General features: G+C 39.7%; 1 protein-coding gene across 1 annotated transcript in view; it reads right to left on the reverse strand.

Moving 5' to 3' along the window:
- PHTF2 (putative homeodomain transcription factor 2) overlaps positions 1 to 15,253 on the reverse strand; it is a 162,586-nt gene that overhangs the window by 64,440 nt on the left and 82,893 nt on the right. The window contains 1 exon segment of the mRNA XM_079150254.1: positions 5,927 to 5,983. Coding sequence (XP_079006380.1) covers positions 5,927 to 5,983 — 57 coding nt within the window.

Genomic DNA, 15,253 nt, shown 5'->3' on the forward strand with positions numbered 1-15,253 from the left:
GGTCTGATTCCGAGGTCCTTGATCCATTTTGAGTTGCGTTTTGTTCAGGGTGAGAGACAGGGGTTTAATTTCATTCTGTTGCATATGGATTTCCAGTTTTCTCAGCACCATTTGTTGAAGAGGCTATCTTTTCTCCATTGCATATTTTTGGCCCCGTTGTCTAGTATGAGAAAATTGTATTTATTTGGGTTTGTGTCCATGTTCTCTATTCTGTACCATTGATCTACCTGTCTATTTTGGTACCAATACCATGCCATTTTTGTTACTATTGCTTTGTAATAGAGCTGAAGATCTGGTATTGCGATACCCCCTGCTTCGCTCTTCCTGCTAAGGATTGCTTTAGTTCTTCTGGTTTCTTATTCTTCCAGATGAATTTCATAATTGCTTGCTCTATTTCTGTAAGGTACGCATCACTGGGATTTTAATTGGAATTGCAGTGAATCTGTATAGCACTTTAGGTAGTATAGCCATTTTGACAATATTAATTCTGCCTATCCAAGAACATGGGAGATCTTTCCATCTTCTAAGGTTTTCTTTAATTTCTTTCTTTAGTGTTCTGTAGTTCTCATTGTAGAGGTCTTTCACCTCTTTTGTGAGATTGATTCCCAAGTATTTTATTTTTTTCGAGGCTATTGTGAATGGGGTAGTTTTCCTAACCTCTCTTTCTGAAGATTCATCACTTATGTATAAAAATGCATTGGATTTATGAGCATTGATCTTGTAACCTGCTACTTTACTAAATTCACTTATGAGTTCTAAAAGTTTTCTGGTAGAATTTCCAGGTTCCTCTAAATATATAATCATGTCATCAGCGAACAAGGATGATTTGAGTTCTTCTTTTCCAATTCGTATCCCTTTAATTTCTTTGGTTTGTCTAATTGCTCTGGCTAGAGTTTCAAGGACGATGTTGAATAGAAGTGGTGAAAGAGGGCATCTCTGCCTTGTTCCAGTTTTTAGGGGGAATGCTTTCAGTTTTTCACCATTTAGAATGATATTGGCCATGGGCTTAGCGAAGATGGCCTTTACAATGTTAAGGAATGTTCCCACTATCCCTATTTTTTCTAGTGTTTTGAGCATGAAGGGGTGCTGTATTTTATCAAATTTTTTTCTGCATCTATTGAAATAATCATGTGATTCTTAACTCATACAAAGTATTTCTAACTATAATTGCAGACCTTCACAAAGCTTAAGCAAACAAAACAATGAAAGTTTTTTAAAAATGAAATTTTTGAAACTAATATAAACACAAACTAGAATATAGAAACAAATAGTACAAACGTAATTAACATGCTAGAGTCAAAATGAAGTATTCTTTTTTGAATGCACCTTTAAACTCATAGTATATTTCCATAGTGCAATGACTCAAATAGTATGCAGTTTTGTATTTTTTTAAAAATCTCCAAGTACACAATGTTGACCCAAAAAATAAACAGGGCTGTTTAAGTTTACAAAGTACTTTTATTCAGTAATCAAGACTTCCAATGCATGGAACCACTGTAATACTTAGATTCCATCAAGGAAAAAAATATCAGTTTCATTTTCTAGAAATTGTTTCCCACCCTGCTCCATCTCCTTCTTCTTCTTCTTCTATAGGTTTCATAAGCTTTTTGTTGAAGTTTTAAAAATCTAGTAGGTATGGGAGAAATCCTGCATTTAAGCTTTTGTTGTGTTTTTTTTTTCAATAAACACATAAAATTTGCACAGATTTATGGGTGCCATGTGATGTTCCAATGTATGCACAGATTGCATAATGTTTAAATCAGGGTAAACATATCTACTTCCCCAAACATATATGGGAAAACATTTATGATGAAAACATTTAAAATTCTTTCATCTAGCTTTTTCAAATATGTAGTACATTATTGTTATCTATAATCACCCAACTGTGAAATAGCACACCAGAATTTCTTACACTTATCTAATTGTAACTTAGTATTCATTAATGAGGCTTTACACCTTTCTCTTGCTACTACTCTCTAGCCTCCAGTAATCACCATTCCATTCTCAACTTCTATTAGATCTACTTTTTTAGATTCCACATGAGAAAGATCATGTGGTTCTTATCTTTCTATGCCTGACTTATTTCCTTTATCAAAATGATCTCTAGTTCCACCCATGTTGTCACAAATGACAGGATTTCATCCTTTTTATGGCTGAACAGTAATCCATTGGATAGATGTACTATATTTTCTTTACCCATTCATCAACTGATACATACTTGGGCTCTTTTGATTTTTTTGGCTACTATGAATAATGCTGTAATGAACATGGGAGTACAGATCTTTAGATATGGTTTCATTTCCTTTGGATACATGCCCAGAGTGGGGACTGCTGAATCATATGGTAATTGTTTTTAATTTTTTGAAGAATCACCATACTGTTTTCCATAATGGCTGTACTAATTCACATCCTCACAACCATATGTAGAGATTCCCTTTCCTCCACACACTCCATAATACTTTGGTCTTTTTGATAACAGCCATTCTCACTGGAGTAGTGATATCTCACTATGGTTTTGATTTGCATTCCCCTGATCATTTGTGAGGCTGAACATCATTTCACATACCTACTGACCATATGTAGTCTTTTTTTGAGAAAAAGTCTGTTTAGGTCAACAGCCCATTTTTTAACTGAACTCTTTGGCTTTTTGGGCTGTGTTGTTTTGTTCTGCTATTGAGTTTATTTTAGTTTCTTATGTATTCTGGACATTAATCCCTTGTCAGATTATAGTTCGCAAATTTTCTCCCATTCTGTAGGCTCTTAACTCTGCTGCCGTGCTTTTCTGTGTGTGTGTGGGTTTTTTTGTTTTGTTTTTTGGTTTTGGTTTTTGTATTTACCTTTAAATTTGGGCCAAAGTGATCAGAGAATTAAAAAAAAATTTTAGTTATCATTTCTAAAATGCTTACGAAAAGTAGTTTGTACCTTTATAAAGGATTTTACACTTTAGAAAATTCAACTATAGAATTTTAACTGAAAAGATAACATTTCCAAGAAATATATTTTCAAGGTTTTCTTTGATCTCTTTAGTGATCAATCACTACTTTGGCAAATAATGAGATACTTACACAAGACAGATTTAATATTTTTGGGACACAGTTCTCTAAACAGAGTACTTTGCATTTTACCAAATAACATTAATGTACTAGAATTATGTGCCTATCTTCGGTATAATAAATACAAAATTGTTTTACACTATAAATAATTTGCCTCCACCAGAATGTTTAAGAAGAACAGAATGTTCTATTTAAGGCTTTGTCAACAAATTGACTCTACTTTTCTAAAACAGGGTCTTGTTATAATACCAAGACTGGCCCTAGAACCCAACACTTCCTTCCTTAGCCTCACAAGCAGCTGGGCTTATGGGGTACATGCTACCACACCAGGTCAAACTCTTTTAATTCAAAATAATAAAAGTAAATTTTAATATTGTTTTTAATCTTCAATTACTATTACAAAGTACAATCTTTAAAGGGAGACATATTTCACAAAGAAATTAAAGGTTCTAGTCTTTCCTAAGGTCATCCTGTCAATGGCACCAAGTAGCAACTAATATAATGCCTCCTTACCCTAATCTCTTTTTGGGCTATAAAACAGTTCTTTTAAAAAGTAGGAAATTAGCTGGGTGTGGTGGCACATGCCTGTAATCCCAGCTACTTTGGAGGCTGAGGCAGGAGAATTGCAAGTTGAAGGCTAGCCTCTGCAACTTAGCCAGACCCCATCTCAAAATAAAAAATAAAAAGGGCTGGCAATATCATTCAGTGGTAGAAGCACCCCTGGGTTCAATCCCCAGTACCATCAAAAAAAAAATTATATGACTAATGTTATAATTTGTGATGAATGGACTCCAAAAACTAAAAAATTACATACACATGTTTCTTGAAGTTTTAAAATTTCAGAAAACATTCAAATGTGCCAATTAGTAACATGACCTCTCAGGGCATTTAGTGTCCCATTTTTCAATAAGTTGAAGGTTTTCTAGTCATCAAAGAGAATAAAAGGCATTAAGGAATCTAACTAGACTTTGTTACTCTTTATTTGCTTGACCACTCAGCAATTCTTACTGAAGATACTCTCTCCAGACTATTTGCTCACGGAACTCTAGTTCTTTTTCCTTCTTTTCTTGAATCTCTCTCTCTCTCTCTCTCTTTTTTTCTTGCCTACTCATTAAATGTTGGTGCTTCTCAATGTTCTGTTCTCATTCCTTTTCTTTCATCATTCATTGAAAATCTACTCAGTCCTATGACTATATCAACACAATGTATACCACGTTACTAATATATACACACACATACCTGTACATATACACATAATGAGTACTCCCAAATCTCTTCCCCATGTACTACACTATCCGGATATATTTCTAGAACAGAATTCTAAATTTGCTCCTCTTCTAGAATTTCCTCATATTTAGCACTGCTTGAATGAACTTGTAAAACTATAAAAAATTTCCACTTAAAATCTTTCCATGTCTCCCACACTTTTTTCCAGATTATGTCTAAATGCCTGGGTTAGGCATTCAAGGCCCTTCATAATTTGACTTCCATTTTCCTTTCTAGTTTATGTATAATCATCCTAAAATCCTTCCTCAATCCAATCTATTACCAAGTCAAACTCTTTGAGTGTTCCTGACTCAGTCTTGTTTCTTCTTTTCTTTATATTTCATATGTTCTTCATCATGTCTTCCCCCAATTGCCTCACCAAAGCCTGTCAAACTGTGTTCAAGAACCACTTCCTCTGTTAAATTTTTCCTAACCTCCGAGGGCTGTCTCTCTCTGCATTTCCTATAGAGACTCACACACGTATTTTGAATTTATCTCATTTTTAATTACATATCTCACCTATAAAACTGTAACCTACCTTGTCTTTCTATCCTTATGACTTAAATCCTATAGTTAACATATTACAACTTTATTAAATGTATTCATTCTTTTTATTTTTGCAGTGCTAGGAATAGAACCTAGGGCTCTTCATGTGCTAGACAAGTGCTCTTCCACTGAACTACATGCCCCACCCCTAAATGTATCAATTCATAAAAAAAAAAAATAGTGTAAAGGTTAAAATTAACAAATGTCAAAGAATCTTGTTCTTTATTATAAATAACTAAGTTGTTTAAATATTGGCAGATTTTTAAACAGACTGTGAAGTAACTGTAGACTTGGTTTTCAATGACCTTTCTGTAAAATAGAATATGTCAAGTAAACTAAACAGTCTCTGGTAGGGCCCAAATTAAATTCAGCTCGTGCAGGAACACACTGATTAGTATCTTTGCAAATGAAAAAAATATATAAATCTTATTATTGAAAAAAATGCTGAGAAACAACAAATTTAGTTTAAAAATAGTTTTCATGCCAGCAAGGTAGCCTATGAGAATATCTTATCAACACATGAGGTAGTTGCATGTTCAGGAAGAAAATGCCTACTATAAAGACATTTAATTAATGTTTTATATTTTTTCTTGATTCTTTTCAAAATGACCAACTTTTCAGCAATTCCTTTTGCGTCCAAGTCATTCTGTTAGTAGCACCAAAAGCGGATCTCAAGCAGAGCAGCATTTGCACAGGATCATTCAGGTGGGAAAAATCCTGAAACACTTACCAGTTTAATAAACTGTACAGAGCAATGACAGCATCATAAGGGAGGAAAAGTAAACTAGAAGTATAAGGTGAAAAGTGAAGGGGAAAAAAAGCTAACAAAAAATAACCATTAGAAATTAAATTTTAAAAGAATGGAAAGATGCTAAAAAGCTCAAAAAATAATCAGTAGTAAAGACACATGATTACTCTGTTTCAAAAGAGTTTACACCTTTTAAAGAATAAATAATAATGTTAATCCATACCTTAAAAGTATATGGAAAGATATTAAATGTGACTCATAATCAATTCAAGAATAATATTTCAAGATAAACAAAATGAAATGAACTTGTTACCTTGATTTCTCTTTGTTCAACAGATTTTTCCCATATTTGTTGATCATATGCTCCAATCTATGAAGAAACGAAGACATTGAACGATCATTGCTCATACCCAATTTTGAACTACAAGCTACTCAGCATTCATTCAGCACAAATTAAATCTAGTTCTGTCTCAAGCTTCTGGAATAAATACTGTATTACAGTGGTTCTTACAGTATCATTTAAGGGTTAACATTATTACCATCACCTTGGAACTTATTAAAAGTGCAAATTCTTAGACCTCACCCCAGAGTTACTAAGTCAGAAACATAGAAGTGAATGGAGCTCAAAAATCTGTTTTTAAAAATACCTCTGGATTTTCTGATATTTGAAAACCCCTGCCCTAGGGAATCCTTTATTTTATTTATTTACTTATCTATCTATCAATCTATTCATCCCTTGTTTTATTTTATTACTTACTTACTTTAGTACTGGGAATTTAATCCAAAAGTGATTTACCACTGAGCTGCCTAACCAGCTCTTTTTTTTTTTTGACATGGGGTTTCACTAAGTTGCTTAGGCTCTAAATTGCTGAGGCTGGCCTTGAACTTGGGATTCTTCTGTCTCAGCCTTGCCAATTACTAGGATTATGGATGCGCTCTGTGGGAATCCTTTATTTTAAATAAACACAACTGCTAAGGTACTAGCACATTTGAGAAAAAAAATCTTCCAAGTGGTAAGTCCTTTATGGAATTATTTTATAAAAAAAGAATAATACAATTGCAAATTCATAAATGCGCAGACCACAATTATCACTTAAAGTTTAAATTGGAGCCAGGAACAGTGGCACAAGTCTATAATACCAGCAACCTAGGAGGCCGAGGAGGGAGAATCACAAATTTGAGGACAGTCTCAGCAACTTAGCAAGGCCCTAAGCAACTTAGACCCTGTCTCAAAATACAGAAAAGAATTGAGGATGTAGCTCAATATAGTGCCCCTCAGTTCCATATCCAGTACGTACACACAAAAATCTTAAATTAGAACATGAAGTTGTGAAATAAATGAAGATACAGGGAAAGAATCAAGAAGTAAAATTTTAAAAACCGAAGTAAACTTCTGTATAGCTTCTACGTCTATTACTCTTAGATGCAGCAAATTTCTCCGAACTACAGGATGAACAAGCCATTTTTACTGTTCCTACCCAAGTTCTTTGCTTGGATCCTATAGTATCCAGGTTCTACTAATTATATAACCCAATAAGACATGGGTCAATACCTCTAATTATGATGGGATTTTCATTATTTGTGTTAATTGAAAATTAGAATTCTAAGAAATTAAAAATATTTAAGATAATTACACTTATAGGACTCAACACAAAGATAGGCAAAGCTGTGGTAAGGAAATTCAGGAGAGGATATTTTCTGACTTAAATCGTTTTACCCCAAATTCTTTTTATCTACACATTGTCTTTGTAATCTCCTTTTAGGAAATGAGAACATGAGAATACCAACATAGACATAAAGGAGGTCAAATAATTTACTAATAACTCCAAAAGAGCCCTTTGTCTCTATTATTTTCTTTTGTACATAATCTTCATACTAATCATTCTAGTCCTCTTTTCTATGACTCCTTTATTTTTAAAAATCTTATTATGATACAATATATCATGAAAATAAAAATTTTATAACACCTAGACCAAGCTGTCTAGACTGAACAACTCACCTTTATGTAACTAAAACTTCTGTTCATCTCTATAAACAGGGAAAAGCAGCTCTAAGAAAGTATCAAGCAACTAGTTAGGTCTAATGATAGAGCTGACCTGAAATAACCAATCCTAAGTCTTTTAAACTTGGAATTTAATCAAATAACTATGCTGGTTAAAACCAGAAAAGGTCAGGGAATATAGATTCCATATGAATATTTCTGCTCTAAGTTGGTAATTCAGAATGACTAGGTTTAATGCAATCATTAATTTTAAAAATATGTAACCATTTCAACACCTTGCATACTGTTTGGTGAAACCATAACCAAAACTAATAAAGAATAGATACTGATATGTTTTAATGGTTATTTGGCAGCAGTTTATTTTCCTACACAAAAGAATGCTTAAATTTTCTTTTAAAAGAACATTGGTTTTATTTCAAGGTGGCCCAAAAAGATGGATATGAAGATACATGTTCCATAATGGTAAAACAGGAAAAATAAAATAATACATATGCAATAGACTGAATAAAAAATGCATGTTAGCTAGGCACGGTGGCACATACCTGTAATCCCAGTTACTTTGGAGGCTAAGCAGGAGGATCACAAGTTCAAAGACACCCTCAGCAACTTAGCAAGGCCCTACACAACTTAGGAAGTCCCTGTGTTATAGTTCAGATAAGAGGTTTCCCCTCAAAAGCTTGTGTGTAAGCCAATGCAAAAAAGTTTAGAGGTGAAATGATTAGGTTATGAAAGCCTTAACCCAATCAGTGAATTAATCCTCTGATAGTTATTAAATTAGTGGAAACTGTAGGTAGGTATGGTGTGGTTGGAAGAGGTGGGTCATTGGGGTAGGTGTCTTTGGTGTTTATATTTTGTCCTTTTTCAAAACAGCTCTCTCTGCTTCCTGGTGTGATGTCTTCAGTCACTTCCCTTCATCAAACTCTTCTGCCATGATGTACTGCTACACCTCGAGCCCCGAGAAATGGAACTGGCTATCTATGGGCTGAGACCTCTGAATTCAAATAAACTTCTGCTCCTCTACAAGTTCTTGTTAGGTCTTTTGGCCATAACAGTGAAAAGGCTGACTAAAACATACTATCTCAAAGTAAAACATTTTAGAAGGGGAAGGGGGCTGGGAATGTGGCTCAGAGGTACAGCACTCTGGGGTTCCAATCCTGATAGCAAAAAAAAAAAAAAAAAAAAAAAAAAAAAAAAAAGCCAGTACAACTATCATAATACTGAAAGTACCAAGTTTAAAAAAGTACAGAAAGGAGGTTTCAAGATGGCGGCCTAGAGGGTGGCTGCATTTCATGTTGCTCCAGGACTCAGGATTCAAAAGAGGAGATATTGAGAGACTTGGGACCAACTCAAAGCAGCCGGGTGACTCTCACCCGTTGGGAAGGCGTCCTGGATGGGACGGTGGTCCCGGAACGCAGGAAACTTTGTGAAGTAGAGCTGCCGGCGAGACACCCCTCCCCCCGCTGGAGCAGTGAACTCGGACAACTGGGAGCGCTGTAAAAGAGGCCGCTCGGCACAGCGCTGGGACTCGGAGCAACCACTGGGGCTCTGGCGGCTGCCCAGGGGAGGAGTGGCGAGGAGAGCTTTGTGGACTCAGAACACTGGGGCCTGCCCTGAGGAGGAGGAGGAGGAGCGTGGCCGCTTGGATTCGGAGTGACTGCACCAGAGCTACAGGCGGTTGCCAGAGGAGAAGCTGTGCAGCGAGCTGTTTGGACTCTAAGCGACCGCTTCTGAACACCGGGGCCTGCCCTGAGGACGAGGAGGAGGAAGAGGAGAGCGGCCGCTTGGATTCAGAGTGACTACACCAGAGCTACAGGTGGTTGCCAGAGGAGGGGCTGCGTGGCGAGCTGTTTGGACTCAGACCACTTCTGAACACCGGGGCCTGCCTGGAGGACTAGGAGGAGGAGGAGGAGGAGCGCGGCGGGTCGTTTGGACTCGCAGTGACTGCATTAGCGCTCCAGGCGGCTGCTCAGAGGAGAAGGTGAGTGGTGAGTTGTTTGGACTTAAAGTGACAGCTCCTGAACACAGGGGGGCTGCCTGGAGGAGAAGCGCGGTGGGTCGCTTGGTCTTGAGTGGCCGACCAGAGCTCCGGGCGGTTGCCCAGAGGACCCGTGCAGCGAGTCACGTGGATTCAGAGCCACTCAGAGCGACCGCTCCTGAACACCCAGGGGGTTATCTGGAGAAGGAGGAGGAACGGGGAGGGTCACTTCGACTCGGAGTGCTTGATTGCCCAGGGCTACGGGTGGTTGGTGGGAGGAGGAGGCACACAGTGAGTTTCTTGGACTCCTAGTGACCGCACCAGAATACTGGGTGGCTGTCTGGAGGAAAACGCGTGTGGCGGGTCTCTGGGACTCAGAGCGATTGTACGGGGCCCCAGGTGGCTGCTCAGAGGAGAGACCGCATAGCCAGGCGATTAGGTGAAGAGCAGGGTCCCAGGATCTAGGAGGGTGAGGGTTCTTGGTGGAAAAGCCGCACAGAGACAGGCTTAGGGCGGAGCGAAGGTTCCAGGCCTGCGGGCAGATTCTCTGAGGAGGGGCAGCCTAAGGAGATTCATCTGCGAAGGGTGAGGCTCCCAGGCCAAGGAGGTAGGGCCGGGCCACTGGGAACGTTGCAGAGGAAGGCAGCCCAGCCCAGGCGGTAGCTGTAATTGAGGGGAACCTCTAGGAGGGTACTGACCAGCGAGACCTCCCCACCGGGTGAGTCTTCCCTGCTGGGTGAGGTTTCCCCACAAGGACGGTAAAACTACAGACTCAGGCCCAAACAGGCCTTGCCTCAGCCCGCAGCCTAGGTCCCCTTTGGATGACCATTGGTCAACAAGTGTAGGCACCTCTGCCCACTAGCAGGGATTATACCCCACCTGAAGGCCACCACTCCTAGAGAGGCAGCTTCCTTGTGGAGCACCGCATTATCAACTTCCTCCAAGACTTCAGCCTACTGAAGGCTAAGGGGGGATATATATAGAAATCTTCAGGGACATTGTAAGTCAATAGAGGAAATCTGCAATATCTCAGCGGTCCACTGATACCTGAACAATATGAGAAAACAAGGAAAGAAAATGCTGCAAACAAATCTAGATGTTACATCAACAAAACTCAATGACAGCATGGCAGAATATATGACAGAAAAGGAGTTCAGAATGTACATAATTAAAATGATCAGAGAAGCAAACAATGAGATGAAAGAGCAAATGAACGCACTGAATGATGAGATGAAAGAGCAAATGCAAGCATTGAATGATCGCACCAATCGACAATTAAAAGAGCAAATACAGGAAGCAAAAGATCATTTCAATAAAGAGTTAGAGATATTGAAAAAAAAACCAAACAGAGGATTCAAGATGGCGGACTAGAGGGTGGCTGCGTTTCATGTTGCTCCAGGACTCAGGACTCAAGAAGAGGAGATATAGAGAGCCTTGGGACCAACTCAAAGCAGCCGGGTGAGAGTCTTCCACTGGGCAGGCGTTCCGGAAGGGGCAGGAGTCCTGGACGGGGCGGTAGCCCCAAAAACAGGGATCTTTGCAAAGTAGAACGGCCGGCGAGGCGCCCCTCCCCCCGCCGGAGCAGTGATCGCAGACACCTGGGAGCATTGAAGAGGGGGCTGCCCAGAGGAGAAGGAGAAATACGGGCTCGGCACGTCGCTTGGAATTGGATCAGCTGCGCCAGGGCTCCGGGCGGCTATCCGGAGGAGCAGCGTGGACTCAGGACTTAAGAAAAGGAGATATTGAGAGACTTGGGACCAACTCAAAGCAGCCGGGTGAGTGTTTCCCACTGGGCGGGCATCCCAGACGGGGCAGTAGTCCCCGGACAGGGCGGTAGCCCCGAAAGCAGGGATCTTTGCAAAGTAGAACTGCCGGCGAGGCGCCCCTCCCCCCGCCGGAGCAGTGATCGCAGACAGCTGGGAGCATTGGAGAGGTGGCTGTTCACCACAGCGCTTGGACTCGGCGCAACCCACCCGCGCTCTGGGAGGCTGCCCAAAGGAGAAGGTGCTTGGTGAGCTGTTTGGACTGAACGTGACCACCCCTGAACACAGGGGGCTGCCCAGAGGAGAAGGAGAAATACGGGCTCGGCACGTCGCTTGGAATTGGAGCAGTTTGCGCCAGGGCTCTGGGCGGCTATCCGGTGGAACAGCGTGGTGAGTGGTTTGGTCCCAGAGCATCCGCTCCTGAACATAGGGGGGTTGTCTGGAGAAGGAGGAGGAGCGCGGCGGGGTGCTTGGGCTCGAAGTGACTGCACCAGGGCTACGGGAGGCAGTCGGGACAAGAAGGTGCACAGTGAGTTCTTGGGACTCGTGACGCACCAGATCTCTGGGTGACTGCCTGGTGGAGAAAGTGGTGCATGGTGGGTCACTTGGTCTTAGAGCGACCGTACGGAACAACAGGTGGCTGCCGGAGGAAAAGGCGTGTGGCGGGTCACTGGGACTCGGAGCGATTGTAAGGGGCTCCAGGTGCCTACTCAGAGGAGGGGCCGCATAGCCAGGCGAAAAGTGCAGAGCAGGGTCCTAGACGGCCTCTTGGTGGAAGGGCCCCACAGACAAACTGAGGGGCGGAGCGAAGGCTCCAGGACTGCAGGCAGCTTCTCTGAGGAGAGGCAGCCGAAGGAGAGTCGTTTGCGAAGGGTGAGGCTTCCAGGCCCAGGAGGTAGGTCCGGGTCCCTGGGAACATTGCAGAAGAAGGCTGCCCAGCCCAGGCGGTAGTTGTGAATTGAACGGAACCTCTGGGAGGAAAACCGACCAGCGAGACCTCCCCACCGGGTGACTCCTCCCTGTTGGGTGAGGTTCTCCCAAAAGGACCGTAAAATCAGAGACACAGGCCCAAACTGGTCTTCCATCAGCCCACAACCTACTTCCCTTCTGGATGACCATTCATCAGCAAGTGAAGGTACCTCTGCCCACTAGCAGGGAATATACCCCACCAGAAGGCCACCACCCCTAGGGAGTCAGCTCCCTTGTGGAGCACTGCATTATCAACTTCCTCCAAGATTTCAGGCTACTGAAGACTAAGAGGGGATATAATAGAAATCTTCAGGGATATTATAAGACAATAGAGGAAATCTGCAATATCACAGCGGTCAACTGATACCTGAACAATATGAGAAAACAAGGAAAGAAAATGCTGCAAACAAATCTAGATGTTACATCAATGAAACCCAACGACAGCATGGCAGAAGAAATGACAGAAAGGGAGTTCAGAATGTACATAATTAAAATGCTCAGGGAAGCAAATGACGAGATGCAAGAGCAAATGCAGGCACTGAATGATCGCACCAATCGACAGTTAAAAGAGCAAATACAGGAAGCAAAAGATCACTTCAATAAAGAGTTAGAGATATTGAAAAAAACCCAAACAGAAATCCTTGAAATGAAGGAAACAATAAACCAAATTAAGAACTCCATAGAAAGCATAACCAATAGAATACAACACCTGGAAGACAGAACATCAGACATTGAAGATAAAATATTTAACCTTGAAAACAAAGTTGAACAAACAGAGAAGATGGTAAGAAATCATGAACAGAATCTCCAAGAACTATGGGATATCATGAAGAGGCCAAATTTGAGAATTATTGGAATTGAGGAAGGCTTAGAGAAACAGACCAAAGGAATGAACAATCTATTCAATGAAATACTATCAGAAAATTTCCCAAATCTGAAGAATGAAATGGAAGATCAAGTACAAGAGGCTTATAGGACTCCAAATAAACAAAATTACAACAGACCCACACCAAGGCACATTATAATGAAAATGCCCAACATACAAAATAAAGACAGAATTTTAAAGGCCGCAAGAGAGAGGAATCAAATTACATTCAGGGGGAAACCAATACGGATATCAGCAGATTTTTCAATCCAGACCCTAAAAGCTAGAAGGGCCTGGAACAACATTTTTCAAGCCCTGAAAGAAAATGGATGCCAACCAAGAATCTTATACCCAGCAAAACTTACCTTCAAATTTGATGATGAAATAAAATCCTTCCATGAAAAACAAAAGCTAAAAGAATTTACAAAAAGAAAACCAGCATTACAGAACATTCTCAGCAAAATATTCCATGAGGAAGAGATGAAAAACAAAGAAACAAATCAGCAATGGGAGGAACCATCCTAAAGGAATTGTCAAATAAAGGAAGAACCAAGTCGTCTCAAAATAAATAAATAAATAAATAAATAAATAAATAAATAAATAAATAAATAAAATGAACCAAATGACCGGGAATACTAATCATATCTCAATAATAACCCTGAATATTAATGGCCTGAACTCATCAATCAAAAGACATAGACTGGCAGATTGGATCAAAAAGAAAGATCCAACAATATGTTGCCTGCAAGAGACTCACCTCGTAGAAAGAGATACACATAGACTAAAGGTGAAAGGATGGGGGAAAACATATCATGCACATGGACTCAGCAAAAAAGCTGGGGTATCCATCCTCATTTCAGATAAGGTGGACTTCAAGTCAAAACTAGTCAAAAGGGATAAAGAAGGACATTACATACTGCTTAAGGGAACCATAAATCAGCAAGACATAACAATCATAAACATCTATGCCCCAAACAGTGGCTCATCCATGTATGTCAAACAAATCCTTCTCAATTTCAGAAACCAAATAGACCATAACACAATAATACTAGGTGATTTTAACACGCCTCTCGCACCACTGGACAGATCTTCCAAACAAAAATTGAACAAAGAAACCATAGATCTCAATAACACAATCAATAATTTAGACTTAACGGACATTTATAGAATATACCATCCAACCAAGAGCGAATACACTTTCTTCTCAGCAGCACATGGATCCTTCTCTAAAATAGACCATATATTATGCCACAAAGCTAATGTAAGCAAATACAAGAAGATAGAGACACTACCTTGTATTCTATCAGATCATAATGGTTTGAAGTTAGAAATAAATGAAAGAGTAAAAAACAGAAGCTACTCCAACACCTGGAGATTAAACAATATGCTACTACATGATGAATGGATAACAGAAGATATTAGGAAGGAAATTAAAAAATTCCTAGAGGTAAATGAGAACAAAGAAACATCATATCAAAATCTTTGGGACACTATGAAAGCAGTACTTAGAGGAAAATTTACTTCATGGAGCGCATTCAAAAAAAGAAGTAAAAATCAACAAATAAACAACCTAACACTTCAGCTCAAAGCCCTAGAAAAAGAAGAACAGACCAACACCAAAAGTAGTAGAAGACAGGAAATAGTTAAACTCAGAGCTGAAATCAACGAAATTGAAACAAAAGAAACTATACAAAAAATTGACAAAATAAATAGTTGGTTCTTTGAAAAAATAAACAAAATTGATAAACCCTTAGCCACTCTAACAAAGAGAAGACGAGAGAAAACCCAAATCACCAAAATTCGGAATGAACAAGGAAATATCACAACAGACACGATTGAAATACAAAACATAATTAGAAGCTATTTTGAAAATCTATATTCTAACCAAATACAAAATTTCGAAGACATCAACAGGTTTCTAGAGACATATGAATTGCCTAAATTGAGCGAGGAGGACATACAAAATTTAAATAGATCAATTTCAAGTAATGAAGTAGAAGAGGTCATCAAAAGCCTACCAACAAAGAAAAGTCCAGGACCAGACGGGTTCTCAGCTGAGTTCTACA

This window comes from Sciurus vulgaris (genome assembly GCF_902686455.1).
Source record: "Sciurus vulgaris genome assembly, chromosome: 8".
NCBI lineage: Eukaryota > Metazoa > Chordata > Mammalia > Rodentia > Sciuridae > Sciurus > Sciurus vulgaris.